The sequence below is a fragment of the Mustela erminea genome, chromosome 21, assembly GCF_009829155.1.
Source record: "Mustela erminea isolate mMusErm1 chromosome 21, mMusErm1.Pri, whole genome shotgun sequence".
NCBI lineage: Eukaryota > Metazoa > Chordata > Mammalia > Carnivora > Mustelidae > Mustela > Mustela erminea.
The window spans coordinates 22871625-22889302 of NC_045634.1; the positions used below are offsets into that span (position 1 = coordinate 22871625).

A 17678-nucleotide genomic window follows, 5' to 3' on the forward strand; every position below is an offset into this window, starting at 1 on the left:
TTGATAATGCTGAAGAAAGTAAGTAGGTTCTTCTTCTGTTTTACAGTCTAATTTTTTCTAATGTTTTTAGACAGAATAATGAACAATTTACATCTGTTATTAAGTACCTTTTTATCCATCACAGCTTAGCTTTTGTGGTTTCCTTTGATAATAAGAAAAACAGTGATATATGTGAGAGTTCATGAGTTATTTCCTAAATATTCTCAAACTTATTTTGCTCTTACTTTGAGTATCTTTTGGGTATAATTAGATCTTTCTACCCTTAAGGAAAAAAATTAAAATAAATAAATATGGGAGATGTAATATAAATTTTTTCATTGAGTATATAAGTGTAGGTCAATGGATTTCATAGTTGAAATGATATACTGTGGTTGTTGCTTTTGTTGACAGTCTAATTAGGTAAAAAATATCTTTAGGCTATAACTTTGTTACCATAAATAATAAGATCATTTTAAAATACTCCAAACACCTTAGGTTTCTCATGTTTATTATGTTTTAGAAATCACAGTTGTTAGTTACAAGATTTAATATTGGTCAGGGTTGTTCCTTGGAAGCTTTAATTTTAGTAGGTTTAAAATATTGAACATAGGGGCACCTGGGTGGCTCATTCATTAGGGGTCTGCCTTCCGCTCAGGTCATGATCCTAGGGTCCTGGGATTGAGCCCCACCCACATCAGGCTCCCTGTTCAACAGGAAGCCTGCTTCTCCCTCTCTCACCCACCCCCCTTTCTTACTGTGTCTCTCTCTGTCAAATAAATAAATAAAATTTTAAAAAAAAGAACTATTGGGGGCGCCTGGGTGGCTCAGTGGTTTAAAGCCTCTGCCTTCGGCTGGGGTCATGATCCCAGTGTCCTGGGATCGAGCCCCGCATCGGGCTCTCTGTTCAGCGGGGAGCCTGCTTCCTCCTTTCTCTCTGCCTGCCTCTCTGCCTACTTGTGATCTCTGTCTGTCAAATAAATAAATAAAAATCTTAAAAAAAAAAAAAAAAAGAAATGCTGAACATAAGTGAAACAGTTTTCTATCTCTAAACTTGGACTTGGTGAAGAGATGCCAGATGACCTTACATTTGATATTGAAACGTTTTTGAATGGCCTTAATTTAAACTCTAACATTAGAATAAGGAAAACAGTTAAGTATACTTTTAATGGAACCAACGTGAGTTTACCCCATGGTGAGTCACAGAAATTATATCAGGTGAGATGTTGCACAGAGAAAAACTTCATTTGCAGCAAATAAGGAGATCATGTGGAATAGATTCCAAAGCTGGGACTCCCGGAGAGGGTGAGTGGGTACCTTTTGTTTAGGGTTAGGATGAATGTTTAGATAGGAAAGCCTTGTCAGATATGTGGAGGTTGTATAAGGTTAAGCATATACCTTAAGGAAACATTCGTACGCATACGTTACATGTATGTAAGGCTGAGGCTCTTCCTTGGGTGGAGATTTTAGTATTATAATGAGATGAAGGTAATTTCCTCTCATCCAGGGGTCACTCCACAGTCCATCAGAATAGGCGCATATCAGGGATTTGGGTCCTCTGGGTAGTTGCCATCATCTGAGAGGTGGTTTTGGGTTTCATTTGTCTGAGTTAAGAGGTAAGCCAGAGGAGTGCCTGGGTGGCTCGGTGGAGTAAAGCCTCTGCCTTCAGCTCTGCTCCGGTAATGATTTCGGGGTCCTGGGATCAAGGCCCCGGCCCCCGCCCCCACCCTCCCGAGTTGGGCTCTCTGCTCAGCAGGGAGCCTGCTTCCCTTCCTCTCTCTCTGCCGGCTTGTGATCTCTGTCAAATAAATAAAATCTTAAAAAAAAAAAAAAAAAGAGGTAAGCCAGAAGGAAATGCTTAAGGAAAAATGTGAGACAAAGGTTAGTCAGTACAAGTAGGTGGGCAGTACAGGACAGGTCTTGGGGTCTAACTGGTGACATATTAAGGCAAGGCTTTGTGTTAAGAATTTAGGTTTTCCTCACAGAATCAGCACAATGATTTCCACATAGTATATTTTAAAATTTCTTAGAATATATAAAATAATGCAGTTCTTTCTCACACTGTTTAGGGGAAAGCAAGTGCTGCAGTTTACAAAATAAGTTCACATTACTTAGTTTAGTAGAGAAGAACAGTTTCATCTGGGTGAACTTTTTATTGCTACCTGCTTGCCTGAACCCTTCTCCAAACGGCGCCTCCATAAACCGAGTTGCTCAGGCTAGAAGCCTGGGAGCCAGTCTTTGTTGTCTTTCCTTTTGACCCATCTATACTGCTGCTGTCTATTCCAATCCACCATCAATTCTTGCCCAGACTGTGGCAGGTTTTTCTTAGCCTGTTTCTCTGATTTTGCCAGTGACCCTCTCCATTCTGTTTTTCACATAGCCAACCGATAATCCTTTTAAGACTTAAATACAATCAAGTAATTTCTCTCATAATGGACTTCCAACATACTTAAAATCCAAACTTCTTACCCACGACTTAGAAAGCTGGGACAGATACTGTTGGTTATTCACCCAAAAGTTCATTTTCTCCTTTATCTTCAATAACAGATCTTAGATTTTGTAGAAGGCTGCGTGTGCCCAGTTTAAAAAAAAAAAAAAATTGACTTTCCAGACTTAGGGGAGCTGGACAGATGACTCATTTTTGACTAATGAGATATAAATGAAAATATCTTAGAGAGGCTTCCTTAAAAATAAAGACTATGAGAAAGCCTTTTTCTTCTCCCCTTTCCCTCTTCTTTCTTTTGTGGGAACCTGAATATGTATAACACTCTCTTGTGACCATGAGGAACAAATAAGGAGAAGATAGCTTATGCATGCTCTAAGCATGCCAGAGTGGAAGAATGTTTAAAAGCTCTTGTTAAACTTCTATATGAGACTGAATTGCCTCTGACCGGGCAAGTTTAGTGAGATATGTGGAGACTCTCCCCCTTTTTTTTTTTTTTTTTTGAGGTTTCACAAATGAAGTATATCATTATTTGTAGCTGGGTGTGTTCCTCACTGATAAAGGCTCTACACGATCTGGCTCTTGCCTGTCTACTGACCTCTTTCTGCCGTTACTGCCTCTGGTCACATTAGCTGGCAGATAAATCTTGGCTGACAGACTCCTTCCTGCTCGGATCCAGACTCCTCATGACTCAAAGGCTCTGTGTGATCTGGTTTTATTGACTGCCCCTAATGTACCACTGCCCTCTCTGTCCCAGGATGAAAAAACAACAACAACAAAAACCTTAAAATACCCCCAAATCCTAGACAAATATGTGTGAGATACTAATGAGGAAACAACACAAAATGAAAGCTCTGAATGTGAGGAGAGGTATGTATATGATATACGTGGATATACATGATACATGGTATATCATTTCCATGGATTAGAAGACTCAGTATCGTAAATTTGTCAGCTTTATAGAATTAATTCTAACCAATGAGCTTTAAAAACTTATTTTCTAGCACATTTCTTTGTGGAACTTAAAGATAATTCCATTGAACATCAAAAAGCAATAGTAGCCAGGATAATTTTTTAAGAGAAACAAGGGGGATTGACACTGCGCTACTTGGTATTTTAGACTTTCTTTGAAGTTAAACTATTAAACAAACTGACCAACCAAAGAGAAAAACATAAAATTAAATCTGTAACTCCCAGCATATATACAGGTAGATTAAAGATGTAAACATGGAAAGCAGGGGCACCTGGGTGGCTCAGGGGGGATAGCCTGGACTCCCTAGAGTCCCTGGACTCTAGGGAGTCTGCTTCTCCCTCTCCTTCTGCCCCTCTCTCTGCCCATGCTCTCTTTGTGTCTCTCAAATAAATAAAAGCTTCAAAAAAAAAAAAAGTGGAAAGCAGAATTATAAAAGTAATCTAGGGGAAAATGTATGAGCAGTGTAGGAATAGAAGGGATTTCTTACAGATTATGTCGAAAGCAGTGTAGGGGAAGATTGATATGTTTTATTATGTTCAAGTTTAAAACTTGTCTGAAGTCAAACATAAATAAAGTGTCAAGATAAGCCATAAGCAAAATAATGTGTTTTTAATGCATGTAACCAATATAAGATTAGTGTTTAGCATATATAAAGTTCAACAAAATAATAAGAAAAGGCAAAAAAAAAGTCTGTCTGACAATGAACTGAAGGCTAACAAATGAAACTTGAATGATCAGTAAAGATATAAACAGATATTTGTATCAGTATGCATGGGTTCAGCTCCAAATATTCCAAAATTCAACTAACAGAAACTTAAGCCTAAGGATGTTTATTTCCCGCTTGACAAGTCTAGAGGTAGGAAGTTCAAGAGTTGGTCGGATACTCTGAGCACAGTAGGGTTCTATGCTAGGATTTTCGTAATTCTCTTGACCTTCTCATCATGATATCAGCAGCTCTGAATGTCACAACCTGAGAATTTTCTAGAAGTAGGAAGGGAGAGAGGAGAAAGGATCCTTTTTCTTTTATATATCTTCTGTTAGCAGGGAGAAAAGTCTTTCCAGAAGCTTCTAGGTTTTCCATTCTGTCTCCTTGCCAGTCATCGCTAAAGAGGAATAAAATCACCTTTCTGGCTTAGAGGAATCAGGACTCATTCCTTGTGGGAAAGGTTTACCTTCTCTTTGCTAATATAGTACATTCTTTTTTTTTTTTTTTTTAGATTTTATTTATTTGACAGACAGATCACAAGTAGGCAGAGACACAGACAGAGAGGCAGGCAGAGAGGAGGAAGCAGGCCCCCCGCCGAGCAGAGAGCCAGATGCAGGCCTCAATCCCAGAACCCGGAGATCATGACCCAAGCCAAAGGCAGAGGATCTACCTACTGAGCCACCCAGGCGCCCGCTAATATAGAACATTCTTACCGATTCCTGAGCAATAATTGAGTTTCCATGGGCCAGCAAGAAGAGGGGATAATTGCCACAACTGTTAATTTCACTAATAGAGATTGAAGATCATGTGATAGTGACAATATAAGTATATATAATCTAATAACATGGAATATGAACAGATCAAATATAAATATATTAATGTGAAATATATAAACTTACATGTTTAAAAACATGTATATGAAAAGTATAAAAATACGGACAAGTATATCAAACATTGAGTTTATGTAACGGGATCTTTGGGGAAGAAAGGAGAAGAGTAGGATTAGGAGAGATTTCAGCTGTATTAATATATTCAATTTTCTAATAAAAGTACAAATATCTGAACCAAGAAAATGTAAATTAAGCAATGCATTTTTTATTTTTGCCTCTTTGTAAAGATTATAAGTATGTGTTCATGTACACAGGATAGGGAAATGGGTGTATTCAAGCATTTTCGTTAAAAATGAAAATTGATGCATTGAATTAGAGGACAGTTTGGCAACATATGAAATTTTAAACATGTATCCTTTGACCTAATCCTTCTGCTTTAAGGAATTTATCTTAAAGAACTGGACAGATATATGAGATATGTATACAAGAATATTTTACCTTTTTTTTTTATAATGGCAAATCTCCTTTTTATAATGGTGAAACCACCCAACTAAATAAATTGTGACATATCCATGTATTAAAAATCTAAGTAATTCATAAGAAAATGATGTATACATTTTAAATTTTTACCTGAAAAAATATCTGAGATAGTTGAAAAGCAAAAAGGCAGAGTGAAGATGTTAAAACATATACACACACAAAAAAAGAAATCTGGAGGTTTAATCATCAAATGTTCATGCTGGTTATTTCTGGATGATGATGGCATTACAGAAGATTTTCCTTTGTGAAAATTTGGTGTTTTGTTTAAATATTTAAAAATATCTCTGGTATTTTTATAGTTGGAAGAGCCTTCATATGTTTTCTTTTTATAAATTAAAAATACAAAATTAAAAGCTACTCACTTGCTCTTTGATTTAATTATGATGAAGTAAGTAACATTATGTATATTCATGTAATCAGCAAATATTTTGCTGAAGCCATACTGTGTATCAGGCACTATTTTTTTTTTAAGATTTTATTTATTTATTTATTTGATAGATTACAAGTAGTCAGAGAGGCAAGCAGGGAGAGAGGAGGAAGCAGGCTCCCCGCTGAGCAGAGAGCCCTCTATCCCAGGACCCTGAGACCATGATCTGAGCCCAGGGCAGAGGCTTTAACCCACTGAGCCACCCAGGCACCCTGGGCACTATTTTTGATGCTGGAGACACACACTGGCTCATGAGATAGTTCTTACACAAGAATACCTTTTTTTATGGAACATCTTGAGTGGTGAGTTATATGAAAGGCAAATAGGTAAATGAACAAGGTAATTTCAGGTAGTGATTATATGCAGAAAGAAAGTAAAACTGAGTGATACTGAAAATAATGATGGAAAAGTATGTGTACATGCATAGGTGACTTTAAATTGAGTGGTCAGGCAGAGTCCACCGAATTGCTTGTCTTTGGGCTGATAATTGGGTGGCAGAAGGAGCTAGGGGAGTGAAGATCCCAAGTACAAGTTCTCAGAGAACAGTGCAAAGTCGCCTAGGCTGAAAGGAGTTTGTCATATTCAGGGAACAGAAAGTGAAAGGGCAGATGAAACTCAGTGACAGGGGAGAGGGGTCAGCTCACATAGAGCCTTGTAGATCCTAAGGAGTTTGTAGTAATATTATATGTGTTATGGGAGCCCACTGCAAGATTTTCAGCAGGGAAATGACCTCATCTGATACATGCCTTGGAAAGATCACTCGCCTACTGTGTTAACAATGTAGGGCAGCAGATGGGACAGTAGAGAGACCATCAGAAGTATATGCTGTTAGAAGGCTGTATGCAGAAGTCTAGACAGGAGATTATGGAACTGGAAGCCAGGATGTAGCACTGGGGAGTAGACAGAATTGAGATGTGTATTTAAAAGCGAGGCTCATGAATATCAGCACTGAAGGAAAGAATTACTTAACAAAATGAGGATAATGGTATCTCTCACAGGGTGTTATCATAAGGAGATGATGCATGTCAAGTATTTGGCATACTTTTTGACACATGTAAGAGCTTACTAAATGTTTGTTACTTACCATTATTGTTATTTTTAGTGTTGTCAAGAATAGGGCATGTACTTGGAGCAAAAAGAGTTTTTTTGTAAAAGCTAAATTATCCCTGAGTGTAACTAAGTAGCATATGCTGTGTGTTGGTAAAGATCAGGGAATTAAAGTCTTTTTAGTGACCTTTGCTGGATCAGAGAGAGAAGGTATATTGGTTTTCCTTCTGTCCTTCCTTACACTGAGCCATAAATACATGGATAAGTAGCAACTGTCTATAAGTGGCAACATTAAAAAATTGTGATTTAGCTATTTTTTTAATCATGTGGTTGCTTAATGAAATGTGACTCTGACACTGAAAGTCTTGTCTGCGGTATGTGTCTGTAATGCTTTTACTTTTGGTTGTTTTCCAAAGAGTTAATTAGCAATAAGTTACTTCAAATTCTATGCAGTTCTTTGACTGTGATCCTAATTACTATTTTTATTTTGGTTCTTTAGACCCAAATAAGCAATTCAATTATAGGGATAATTATGACTACAAACCTTGTTTGTGAAACAGAGGCCTTGTATAACCATCAGAGATAATGAATTCTCTCTATGTGTGAAAATAGTGTATAAGCATTTAACATTATAGAATGATGAATGACCAGTTATGATTCATACTCAATGGAACAGATAAAATATATGTTCTAACTAAACTTTATGTTTTAAATAAGCTTTTCTAAATTACTAAGTACTAAATTTCTAAGCCATTTAAATAGGGGACTGTTAGGTGCATAACAAAACCTCTGATTTAATAATATATTTTATTAATGCAAGACCAAGTTAAAAGAGATAATTCCTTCATTGTCTACTGATTTTGACTGTTTACTTCCATGTTCTTTTATAAACATGTATGTGTACACGATCAGATAAATTTTATACAAAATTATGTTTTTATATAATAGGAAAACAGATAAAGAGAAAAGGAAATTCTATAATCCCACTACTTAGTGTTTAATCTTTTTTCTATCTTCAAATATACATGTGTATATATATTTTCCCCCGTATTTTGTTTTATATATTTTTAATCTAAAAGACTAATTACTCTAAAAACAATTTTCCATGTTTTTGTGTTAACATCCTGTGTTTTCTTGCATTTATGGTTTCTACTTTTTACATTTTTTTAACTAAAGTAAAATATACAAATTTAAAAATTTTAAATTTTATTTAAAAATAAAATTTACCCTTTTGGCCATTTTTAATGTATAATTCAGTGGCATTAAGTATATTCACAATGTTCAAGAGCATCCTTTTAGTACAGGATAATGTCATGAAAAACCATCGTTTATTTAACAGAGTCTTTATTGTTGGACATCTGAATTATTTCCATGATTTTCCATAAATAATGCTTTGATAAACATCTTGATGCAGTCTTGGTTCAGATAATGCTAATTTTTTTTTTTTTTTTTAATGTGGTACCAGTTTATACTCACTATCTGTGTGTGAGCACAATTCCATTACCCTGCAGTCTGTTTCATACCAAGCATTTTTTGGTTTGCTTTTTATATTTTAGATCTAAAAGTATTAGTAAAAAGTAAATACACTCTTTGCCATTTTGCTTCAGATTTGTAATGGATACTTATAAAAATGCCAGGTGATAAGTTTTTAAAAAAAGGATCTTATTTTAGGTTACTTGTTTATTATTGAAGAAAGGAAATTATCATTCTCAAATATTATCAATGCATTGATTAGGGAAATGTGAGTTTGCCTTGCAGACTTTATTCAAATCCATAGAAATCATGAAACCTTCATGAGCAAGGAAGGCATCTATGGGCCGATGGAGAGTAAGGTTGTGATAATAGGGTGAAGGACCCTGAAGTTAGAGAAATAAACAGAACCTAACATCTGTAAAGTTGTGCAGGTATTAAGAAACCAACAGCAAGATGGGGATAGTTATATTAGCATGTATTCTATACTTTTGGGATTTCAGTTAGTGATACAGAATTGACCTCTTTTCACTGAAAATTTTCAACTGAATTTGAAGGTTATTTTCTATGGAAACCCAGTTCTGACTTTGTAATATGGATCTGTGGAAAATGTCTTTTACTTGGGAGACTTTTTCTTAGAGCTTGTTTTCCTGGATTGAATGAATTTCTGTAGATAGTATGGAGAACATATCTTGAAATAAATCTTTTTTTTCTATATTCTTCATAGTGTTCATTTAGTTTATATGCATAAAATGAAGGAAGATATGACCATTTTATTCTTTCAGTTTTATTTTTGATGCCACTTTCTAACTACATTACACAGTAAGTAATAACATGCAGGTAATGATACTTAGTAAGACCAAGTAAAATTTCAGGTAGGAACGAAAGAATCATTAAGAACGACATTAGCTTCTAAAAATAAAATCCTAATGCTTACAGTCTTGTTTCTTCTTAATCCATTGCAGTGTGGCTTGTAATTCATCATTGCACTATTATTTAAAATTGTCAGTGGCTTTTTTACCCCTCTAAATCCTTATCATGCTGTACTTCGCATAGTGTTGTTGCCCTTTGACTTCCATAATGTACTTTCTTGTAATTTTTACTTTTCTCATTGTGTGCCTGGTCCTTCCACTGATTCAGATCCGTTTTTTCCCCCCACTTTTTCTATCTGAAAATTGTTATTTCCTATCAGTTTTCTGGTTCTTTCTTAATGCCTGTATTCGCACTTGTTTGTCATATTGTTTCCTCAGACTAACTAAATCCAAGCTTGCCTTGTTTTACTTTTAGTTTGCCCACCAGTCCCAAGAGTAGATATTTTGGCATTATCTTTAGTTCTTCTTTTCAGAGTTCTCATAACCAAACTATTACCACATATTTCTGGTATCCATACGTTCTTCTCTAGTTCTTCTGGTATAATGTTTAGTGTTGTAATTTGTTTTAGATTTGGCTGTCAGCAGTATTTAATTAACCTTTATTTCTTAAAATAGATGGACTTTTTTTTTTAAGATTTTATTTATTTATTTGACAGAGAGAGATCAAAAGTAGGCAGAGAGGCAGGCAGAGAGAGAGAGAGAGGGAAGCAGGCTCCCTGCTGTGCAGAGAGCCCGACGCGGGACTCGATCCCAGGACCCTGAGATCATGACCTGAGCCGAAGGCAGCGGCTTAACCCACTGAGCCACCCAGGTGCCCCCAAATAGATGGATTTTATGCGTATAATTTTTTCTTGCGAAGCATGAGGGCAAAGTGAATACCTTGGATTGGAGTCTTACTCAGTTTTGTATTTCTAGCAGAGTTGCCTGGCACATAAAAGGTGTTGAAGAAATGTCCTTTGGAAAAAATTAGAAAAGTCTTTTGTCCAAAGACTTAAGGAAGAGCTTTCTTCCATCCAAGTACTAACCAGGCCCGACCCTGCTTAGCTTCCGAAGGAAGAGCTTTCTTAGTTCTGAGTTCTGTTAACAGGAAAGAATCCATTTGAATGGTAGCCATTTTTTTTTTCTTTCTTTCTTTCTTTTTTTTTTTTTTTTTAACTCTTTTTACTATAGAAGACAGTATTGCTAGCATTCCTATTTGGTAATATTATTAAATAAATATTAATGGTTCTCTTTACAAAATTGTTTCAATGTATATTTTTCCTCTTTTTAGGGTTTGGAAGGAAAGATGTCGTAGAACACTTACTTCAGATGGGTGCTAACGTCCATGCGCGTGATGATGGAGGTCTTATTCCACTTCATAATGCCTGTTCTTTCGGCCATGCTGAGGTTGTAAGTCTGTTACTGTGCCAAGGAGCTGATCCAAATGCCCGGGATAACTGGAACTATACCCCTCTGCACGAAGCTGCTATCAAAGGGAAAATCGATGTATGTATTGGTAAGTATTATTTGATGATATCTAAGTTGTTAGATCAACCTGACAGGTATAACATTTTAAATAAAGGTTTACCATTTTTCTTTCCTTTTTCTTTTTATTGTGGTGGAAATCGTGTTCTCTCAGAATAAGAAGGCTTTATTACTTTTTACTCTTAGAAGCAATTTTTTTCCATCAAAAGGGAAATAAGGAGATGGCAATATAAAGTTGGTTAAGAAAAGGATTCACAGCATTAACTGTCCAAATGCAAGTCAGATGCTAACTGATGTGGAACTAAATTTTGATGGATTACTATTACAAATTTAGTTAACTTACAGTCTCTTTAAAAGACTGCAGTTTTCCATCCTAGTATCAAATGAGTGCCATTATAAAATACAAGGTCTTACTGAATTAGATGACATATTTGGATGCTTTAGGTTGATTCAAGGAAAGTCATCTAGCACTAAGGCAAAATCTTTTTGTTTATGTTGCTATGAGTGAACACTGGCTATTAGCACTGGGAAGCTTTCAGTGAGTCGCTCAAATACAGTGGTACAAAGCATAACATGTTCAACATGTGCCATAACCTAGAAAAAAAGCAACATGTGCCATAACCTAGAAAAAAAGCAAAGTTCAGTAAAACTGTTCAGTAAAACTGAACTTTTCAACCATTTTAAATTTCAAGATGATATGAAATTGTATTTAGAAATCAACATTTCTTTCTCTTTTGTATTTATCTAAATTGTGTGTGTGTGTGTGTGTATCTAATATTTTGCTTTACTGTATACCATTCATTTTGAAATCTAAAACAAGCTTCCAGAAGACCAGTATTTATTTCTTGACCTTCAGGATGGTGGATATTTGTTTAGTCCGTGGCAGGTTGATTTGCATAGTTGTCTTCTGGGAGGACATCCATTTCAAGTTTAGTCTTTCATGTTTATCTTTATCATAAAACTCAAATATATAAATCATTTTTAAAGATGTATGGTGGTATAGTTATTAAGATTTTTCTCTCTCTAAATAGTTATCTTATTCCAGTGTCCAGTATATTTTTTATTTTCCCTCAAATTACTGCAATGCCTGATGTACAACTTCTTTATCACATTCTCTGTCATTGTCTTTTGTTACTTCCACATCTTTTGACATGAGCCCTTGGATACCCTGATCCTTTTTGATCTTGGAGATCTTCCATTTTCATTTTATTCTCCCATTTCCTCCTAAGTCTTTCACTGACCACATCCTGAACTACATTATTACCTAAAACTACCCTGAAAAGCTTGAACTTTTAAGTATCCTCTCTGACCACAAAACCTCTTTAGTTGTGGTAAGTTACCATGGGATGATTAGTATTTGAACTTGATATGTATTCTTACGTATTCTAGAGTTATAACTCCCCTATCTTCATTCCTTCTTGCTTTACCTTGTGAAGTATGTTGGATTCTTTTGTCATTAGTCACACAATTTTATATAGTTTTCACCTTCTCCAATTATTATCATTTCTAGGCTTCAGTGTTCTATTTTCTTACTTCTACACCTCTGAATTTTCCATTCTATCGGTGCTTTTAATATCTTACCGAAATGAATATTCTTTCCTCTTCCTCCTAATCCCCCTCCCAACAGTACATAATGAAAATGCTCCTTTTATCTAGGTTCTGTTGAAATGAAAGACTAGATGTAGGACGTGAATTTTTAGAGAATGGATCTCCATAGCCCCCAGCCCCATGATCTGTAGTGTACTTGGGCACATACTGTTTTCCTTCTGTTTAACTTCCTGTGTCTTATAAAAGTTGAGGGAAGGGAAAGGGCACCTTCAAATTATAATCAAAATATAATTGAGGATACAGCTGCTATTAAAATAGTTATTCTGGGAAGCAAGATTGGTTGTAGACCCTTTTGTACATTTAATTAGCTTTCAGGAACCTGTTAGGAAACCAAATATATCAAAACCTCCCATAGTTTATATATCATACCTTCTGAATTTGAGTATAGTTAAGGGATTTTAAAGTGTTACTATAGGCAAATTTCCACTTTGGGACAACTGGTCGAAAGCTTGAGTGTGATGGTTTGGAGAGATTAGTGTGCAGAATTAATTTTTGAAAGGTTTTTGCCTTGATGATGAAATGCTGACCTGATTTTTTTCATATTAACCATATCTCTATATGTGAGGTAGAATAGAGAATACTTTTGATTTTATAAAGTTAGAGCCAAGACACATTATCACTGGCTTAAGGGAAGCAGCAGGATGGTTGCTTCAAAGCACGTGTTTTGGGACTATATGGTGACCTGACTAGTTACCGGCTATATATGAAACTAGGGCCCACTTAACTACCCTGTTTCATTAGATGTGAAACGGGAATGCTTGGATTCTCAGGAGGATTAGCTGATGGCAAATGTAAAGTTCTTAGAGTACTTGATATGGTGAATGTTAAATAATAAATATTGGTTGCTATCTTTCTTAATTGAAATCTAGTTGACGTATGTTATATTAGTTTCAGGTGTACAACATAGTGATTAGACAATTTTATACTTTATGCTGTGCTCACTACAAGTGTAGGGACCATCTGTCACCATACAATGCTACTTATCACAATACTGTTGACTATATCCCCTGTACATTTTTATCCCCATGGCTTATCCCTTCCATAGCTGGAAGCCTGAATCTCCCACTCCCCTTCACCCATTTTTCCCATCCCCCCTCTGCCCTCCTCTTTGGCAGCCATCAATTTGTTCTCTGTATTTATGGTTCTGTTTCTGCTTTTCGTTTGTTTGCTTTGTTTTTAGATTGTACAAATAAGTGAAATCATATGGTATTCATCTTCTCTGTCTGATTATTTCCCTTAGCATTATACACTCTAGGTTCATCCATATTGTTGTAAATGGCCAGATCTCATCCTTACTTACGGCTGAGTGATAGTCCATTGTGTGTGTGTGTATGTGTGTATATATATATATATATATATATATATATATATATATACCACATCTTCTTTATCCATTCATCTTTCTTATCTTTCATATCTTGGCTATTGTAAATAATGCTGCAGTAAATATAGGGTGCACATATCTTTTTGAAGTAGTTTCCATTTTCTTTGGGTAAATACCCAATGGTAGAGCTAAAGAATCATGTGCTATTTCTATTTTTATTTTTTTTTTTAAAGATTTATTTATTTGAGGGAGAGCAAGTGCGAGCAGGGGGAGGGGCAGAGGGAGAGAAAGAGAGGGGGAGAGAGAGAGAGAGAGAGAGCAGGAGACCCCCTACTGAGCACAGAGCCCAACATGGGGCTCAATTTTATACACCAAGACCACGACCTAAGCCAAAATCAAGAGCTGGACATTTACCAACTGAGTCATCCAGGTGCCCCTTTATTTTTAATTTTTTGAGGAACCCCCATACTGATTTCCATATTAGCTGCACCAATTTACATTGCCACCAACACAGCCTGAGGGTTCTTATTTTCCACATCCTCACCAACACTTGTTATTTTCTGTCTTTTTAGGTCTAGCCATTCTGACAGGTGTAATAGCAGTTATTAATTGCTATTATTACTGCTAAGATCTCAGCCTGAATTCTGACTTTAATGTAATGTAGATTTCCTGATTTCTTCTCTTTGCCCATTATTGACTTTTTTTTAAAAGGCCAATTTATAAAAGTCTGTCCCAACAAAGCAAATAAATGAAAAAAAACCAGACTCATAAATACAGGAATAAAGTAATGGTTGCCAGAGGGGAAGGCCGTGGTGGTGGGAGGGGTATGGGCGAAACACATGAAGCGGATTAATAGGTACAGATTTCCAGTTAAAAAAACAAAAAACACTGAGCCTGGGTGGCTCAGTGGATTAAGCCTCTGCTTTCAGCTCAGGTCATGATCTCAGGGTCCTGGGATCAAGCCCCGCATCAGGCTCTCTGCTCAGTGGGAAGCCTGCTTCTCCCTCTCTCTCTGCCTGCCTCTCTGCCTACTTGTGATCCCTGTCTGTCAAATAAATAAATAAATCTTTAAAAAAAAATACAACAAAAAACAAAAAAGAAACAAAAAGTCTATCCCATGTGTTTCTTAGATGCTGTTTAGCTACCATAATAAAGAACAAAATACAGCCTGAGATTATTTTAAAAAATCAAGTTTTAAATGTTTGTATAATTAAACCAACTACTTAAGACAGAGGTCATGTTAATTATATTAATGCTGATGATATAATTTTTATATTTAACAAATCTAATTTACTTTAGAAATTAACATTTTTCTACCTTTAGAACTTATTCATTTCTCCCTGTTTCTCTCTACTCCCAGATACAAAATCACCAAAAATTAAAATAAATGACATCTTCTTTTCTGAATATATGTCACGTGATTTTTTTGAGACTATCCAAGTGTTAGTGCTTTGAAATTCCATTTAAAAAGCCAAGTCGTAGACATATCTTTCACAAAGTTAATTGAAATAAAATATGGGAGTCATAATAGACATTTGTCTTTTTTTTTTTCTTTCTTTTTTTAAATTTTGGCTAGCTAGTACCAGCTGCTTTTCTGATTTTGGAGATTTAAAACAATGAGTGATCATTCTATGGAGAAATACAGAAGCTTCTGGAGTCCCACCTCTCTTCTTCCTATCTATCCTGCAGACAGGGATGGCCTTGTTTTGGTCAATCAGACAACCCCTTCTATACTGTTGAATTTTGAGTACAAAGCCTTAGAAATATTAAGGAATCATTCACTGTAGCAGTTTTGTTTCCTGCAGTGTTAGTAGTGGCCCCGCTCCATTAAGGTAGACAGAATTGGTTTCTGTCATTTCCAATGAATGCTGCAGAGATCTTGAGGATATAGCTAGGTGGAAGTTCCAGTATGGGGCCTCTAAGATAATCAAGAAATCTCTTAAATCTTTATATAATTTCTGTTATCTACACTATTTACATTTATACCACACTCTCATTTCTTCTTCTTATACTCTGTGATTCTCAAGGGAGAAGGGGACAGAGCTAGTTCCCTTTGGAGACTTTTGGATTCCTCACCAGCATGGAACAGTGTGCTGACTTCATAGCAAACAATTTCAGTGATTATGGAGGTGTGTGGTTTTGTAAGACCTGTGGGATTCTCACTGATTGGAATATCCAGCCCAGTAAACCAAGTGAAAAATTCTCAAAGAGGGGAAGAATGAACAATCAGAATATACCCAGAATTGCTGTAGGGGTTGGATAAATACCTGAATAAAAAAATAAAACTAAAAAAGATTCCCTTGGGGAAATTAAAGTGTAATGTGGAAGAAGCCTTCCTGAGGCCAAAACAATCTAATATTTTTCTAAGGTAAAAAATTCAATAGATGAATTAAAGAAAAACCACATTAGTAGCCTAAAGATCACATGAGAAATAACCCCCTATACAGAGCAAAATGTTAGCATCATGAAGTCATAAAGGTAAATAGATGCAGGAAGTCAATGTTATTTTGAATACCTAATGTGGTAGGAGTTTCAGGAAGGAAAAAGAAAGAAGAAAGAAAAAAGTAATTGATAGAAGAGAGCAGTAGTAAACAAATGATAAGCTGGAAACACCCAAGTCTTGGGATTGAGGAGTCACAGAATTCCACGCTAGATTGATGAGGAGAGACACACCGAGGAAGACAGATGTGTATATACTGACATTTTCCAGGCAGAAAGAGTAAGTTCCCCTGTAAAGGGGGTGGGGGTTGGAATTAAGCAAAGGACTTTCCATTTACAACACTTAAGGTTTGAAGTCAGTGGAATACCTTCTAAAGACCACTGGAAGAAAAGAAACAAATTCTCTTGATAAAGAGGAGTTCGTCAGCTTTTTCGGGGTATGAGAGGCTGAATAGAGCAAGTGACATTATTTTAAAGAAACAAAGCTCCCGTCACTTGCTTTTTCTCTCTCTCTCTCTCGGTACTTTCAAATAATGCTTGACTTCATTTGTCTTACATGCAAAGACTAAGAGGATCCTTACTATATAAATATATCTTACTTGGAAACCTCAGATTCAAACTGCTACTTAAAGTCTAACAATTAGTAGTTTAAAACATTTTTCAGGCTCAGTGGCATTATATTATACTGCTTGGAGTCAAAAAGATGTGGTGGGTCTTTGAGCAAGTTCCTTATTCTCTTTTAGTATTAAAGTGACAGTAAGAACTATACTTCATATAGTTGCTAAGGGGATTACATGTGAGGATGCAAATAAAGTACCTTCGTGTATTATCACCGTATATGCTCAGTAATTAGTAACTGCTCTCATGTTAGTAAAAAAATAACATGATCAAAAATAATATTCCTACTGTATTATATAATATTGATTCAGACATTTTTATATTTATTAAAAATGCAAGAGAAAATGGAGCTGTGATGATACTTTTTAATATTATATTTTTAATATTATGATATTTTTTAAGCAAATTGGTTTATTAGGAGAGATTAGGTCAGCTATACAGAGTATCACTTAATACCATAATTAAAGTTAACTATTGAAATCAATTAATAAACATTCTTAGGTACAGTTCTTAATTTTTTCTTATCCCAATTTAAAATTTCAATTACTTATTTAATATGTAATAGGATTTCTGCCTCCCCCCCATTATTTACCATTTAGAGAGTCTTCGTTATATAATTGTATCTTGTCTGTTCTTTTTCTTTGTCATAGAAAAGGGCATGCCTTAGTTGGTGAATATTCAGCTGCATAAAACTTAAGTTCAGGGACGCCTGGGTGGCTCACTTGGTTAAGCGGCTACCTTCGGCTCAGGTCATGATCCCAGCATCCTGGGATCGGGTCCCACATCGGGCTCCTTGCTTGGCAGGGAGCCTACTTCTCCCTCTGCCTCTCCCTGCCACTGTGTCTGCCTGTGCTCACTCACTCTCTCCCCTGTCTCTCTGACAAATAAATAAATAAATAAATAAATAAATAAAATCTTAAAACAAAAACAAAAACAACTTA

At 35.7% G+C, this 17678-nt stretch overlaps 1 protein-coding gene across 1 annotated transcript in view; it reads left to right on the plus strand.

Annotated features, from left to right (window-relative positions):
- TNKS (tankyrase) overlaps positions 1 to 17678 on the plus strand; it is a 205573-nt gene that overhangs the window by 18112 nt on the left and 169783 nt on the right. The window contains exon 2 of the mRNA XM_032329297.1: positions 10555 to 10779. Coding sequence (XP_032185188.1) covers positions 10555 to 10779 — 225 coding nt within the window. The remainder of the gene's footprint in view (positions 1 to 10554; positions 10780 to 17678) is intronic.